This window comes from Myotis davidii, unplaced genomic scaffold, assembly GCF_000327345.1.
Source record: "Myotis davidii unplaced genomic scaffold, ASM32734v1 scaffold2584, whole genome shotgun sequence".
NCBI classification, from domain to species: Eukaryota; Metazoa; Chordata; class Mammalia; order Chiroptera; family Vespertilionidae; genus Myotis; species Myotis davidii.
Genome location: NW_006295103.1, coordinates 53,264 through 56,553, shown reverse-complemented (window position 1 = coordinate 56,553; position 3,290 = coordinate 53,264). Strand labels below are relative to the sequence as shown.

The window sequence follows — 3,290 nt, the reverse complement described above, 5'->3', positions numbered from 1 at the left end:
GCACCCTGCCTGCCTGATCGCCCCTTACTGCTTGCCTGGCTGCCTGATCACCTCTAACCACTCACTTGCCTGCCTGATCACCCCTAACCACTCTTCCTCCCTGCCTGATTGCCCCTAACCACCTCTGCCTATCAGCCTGATTGCCCCTAACTGCCTTCCTCTGCCAGCCTGATCACCTCTAACTGCTCTCCCCTGCCAGCCTGATTGCCCCTAACAGTCCTCCCTTGCCGGCCTGATTGCCCCAAACCGCCTCTGCCTCTGCCCCTTCCACCGTGGCTTTGTCCGGAAGGACATCCGGAAGATGTCCAGTCTAATTAGCATATTACCCTTTTATTAGTATAGATAAGGCATGTGAAAATGTGGACCCAAAATTAAACAAACTTTCCAAGTAACTTCTGGTTGCTGTCTAATGGGAGAATAGAAACATAAAATTGTTTACTGTCACTGCATAAAATGGATAACACATATTTCCCAAGTTTCAGCAAAATGAACTCCTCTAAGACGATACCGTTAAGTCGCCGGCACGTTACTGGGTGGCATCCAACTCCTACCAAAAGTTTCTCGTCGTGAATTTTAGAATATCCCACTTTTATAAAGCCACTATTCTGTCCCTGGACAAATATTGACATTCCAGGGCATTTTGGTTTCTCTCATTGTAAGACGTCAAACTAACAAAACGAATGCATTTCTCAAGGTTAATCTAATCCAAGCGCAGTGGTCCTGGGGACAACACAGCGTTGAATGAAACCAAATCTATGTGGGGAAAGGCAGGCGCATTTCGCGTTCAGGTACCGCTGCACTGGGGGTGACACCTACTTTTCTCAGGAGACACGTGTGACTTGGCCTGTCCCCGCACCAGCCTGCAGGTGGAGCCGTTGCCCGCGCACACCCCGCAGTTGTCCTCCTTGGCGTGACTCCCCAGCTGCCGGTCACAGCCCACCGCCTGCGACAGAGCAGGTGTCAGAGCCGTGAGAACGCGGGAGGCGGGAGGCGATTGCTTTCATACTAACGGGGGTTTCCTTCCTTTTTTTAAAATTATTTTTTTTATTGATCTCAGAGAGGACAGGAGAGGGAGAGAGAGACAGAGAGAGAGAGAGAGAGAGAGAGAGAGAGAGAGAGAGAGACAGAGAGAGAGCCAGGCAGGGCACGAGCACCTTCATGGATTAACTGCCTCCTGTATGCCTCCAACAGGGGATCCAGCCTGTAACCCGGGCATGTGTCCTGACCGGGAATCGAACCGTGACCTCCTGGTTCATAGGTCGATGCTCAACCACTGAGCCACCCCGGCCGGGCAGGGGATATTTTGAGATTTCTACGGGGCAGTCAGGGCGAAGCGTTACACTTGCTCTGTGCATTTCCGGAAGGTGAGAGGGACAGGTTTAAGCCTCAATGAATGCCCTCTGACTACGTCCGGCAGGTCAGAGGCGTCCGGCAGGAATACTCAGCCATGGGCCAGGGGGGCCTCTGGGAGGGAACCTCCTAGAACAGATCCAATTATTTGATGGGCAGCTGAATCCAATGACTTTTAGGATCCTTCCATTCTGATGATATCTATACTAATAAAAGGGTAATATGCTAATTAGACCAGGAGACCTTCTGGGAGACCTTCCGGATGTCCTTCTGGACAAAGCCATGGTGGCAGGAACAAGGCAAAGGCAGTTAGGGGTGATCAGCCTAAACCAGCATTCGGACATCCCCCAAGGGGTCCCAGATTGGAGAGCGTGCAGGCCGGGCTGAGGGACCGCCCTCCCCCGTGCACGAATTTCGTGCACCAGGCCTCTAGTGGTTTTATAAAGAGAGCAGTAAAACAGTAGTAGCAATACTTGATTTTTATTGAATGCTTGCCATGTGCCAGGCATGGAGCCAAGCACATTATAAAGACACTAGGGGCCCTGTGCACGAATTCGTGCACCAGTGGGATTCCTTGGCCTGACCTGAGGGATTGGGCCAAAACCGACTCTCCGACATCCCCCAAGGCGTCCCCAAGGATTGCGAGAGGGTGCAGACCAGGCCGAGGGACCCCACTGGTGCACGATCGGGGCTGGGGAGGGACAGGGGAGGTTGGCCAGCCAGGGCAGGGAGGGACTGCAGAAGGGCTCCAGGGCGTGTCCGGACCATCTTTCTCAGTCCCGATCTGCTGGACCCCTGGTGGTCAGGGCACATCATAGCAAGCGGTTGAGCAGCCTTACTATATCATTAGCATATTACGCGTTGATTGGTTGAATGGACGACTGGACACTTAGCATATTAGCCTTTTATTATACAGGATTATTTCATTTAATCTTTCCATCAACCTTATAATGTACTTGGTATCTTTTATCTCTGTTTTTTTTTTTTTAAGTATGTTTTTATTGGTGTCAGAGAGGAAGGGAGAGGGAGAGAGAGATAGAAACATCAATGATGAGAGAGAATCATGGATCGGCTGCCTCCTGCGCGCCCCACACTGGGGATCAAGCCCCCAACCCTGGCCTGTGCCCTGACCAGGAATCGAATCCTGACCTCCTGGTTCATAGGTTGATGCCCAACCACTGATCCACACCAGCCAGGCCCTTTTATCTCTGTTTTTACAAATAAGGCATCTGAATGTTCCTGAGGTTAAACAGCTTTCCAACATTACACCGCGAGTGTATCATGTCAGTAATGGTTTTATTTATTTTTATTTATTTAATCAATTAATTTATTTTTTCTTTTCAATTTACAGGCGAACCTTGTTTTATCTCAGTAAAGGTTTTAGAAAAAATCCAGGTCATCTGACGCCAACATCTTCACACCAGGCTACACCTTCCTCCCCTTTCGTATCAGCGGGTGAATGATGAAGAACCCAGTGACAGCCCTGGCTGGTGTGGCCCAGTGGATAGAGCGTCGGCCTGCAGAGCAACGGGTCCCGGGTTCGATTCCGGTCAAGGGCATGTCCCTTGGTTGCAGGTTGTCGGGGCGCGCGCAGGAGGCAACCCGTCGACGTGTCTCTCACATCATTGATGTTTCTCTCTGTCTCTCCCCCTCCCTTCCACTCTCCCTAAAAATCAGTGGGAAAATGTCCTTGGGTGAGGATTCACAACAACAAAAATCCCCACAAAAACCCAAAGCCAGTTGCCGGGGCCGCCATCGTAATATTTACAGGCACATGTGGAACGACTTAAGAGATATTGACTTTGGAAACGCACTTGCAAGTTTGGGATTCGATCAATGAGTAACTGACATCCATGCAGCCCTCTCCGAGGGGAGTAATATTCCACGATTAAATGACAGACGCGCAGGCCCTGGCCAAGAGCTGTCCTCACACGGGTGGG

At 50.9% G+C, this 3,290-nt stretch overlaps 1 protein-coding gene across 1 annotated transcript in view; it reads right to left on the bottom strand.

Annotated features, from left to right (window-relative positions):
* LOC102774591 (ADAMTS-like protein 3) overlaps positions 1-3,290 on the bottom strand; it is a 42,769-nt gene that overhangs the window by 28,700 nt on the left and 10,779 nt on the right. Inside the window, 1 exon segment of the mRNA XM_015567794.1 lies at positions 817-943. Within this exon segment, the coding sequence (XP_015423280.1) occupies positions 817-943 (127 nt within the window).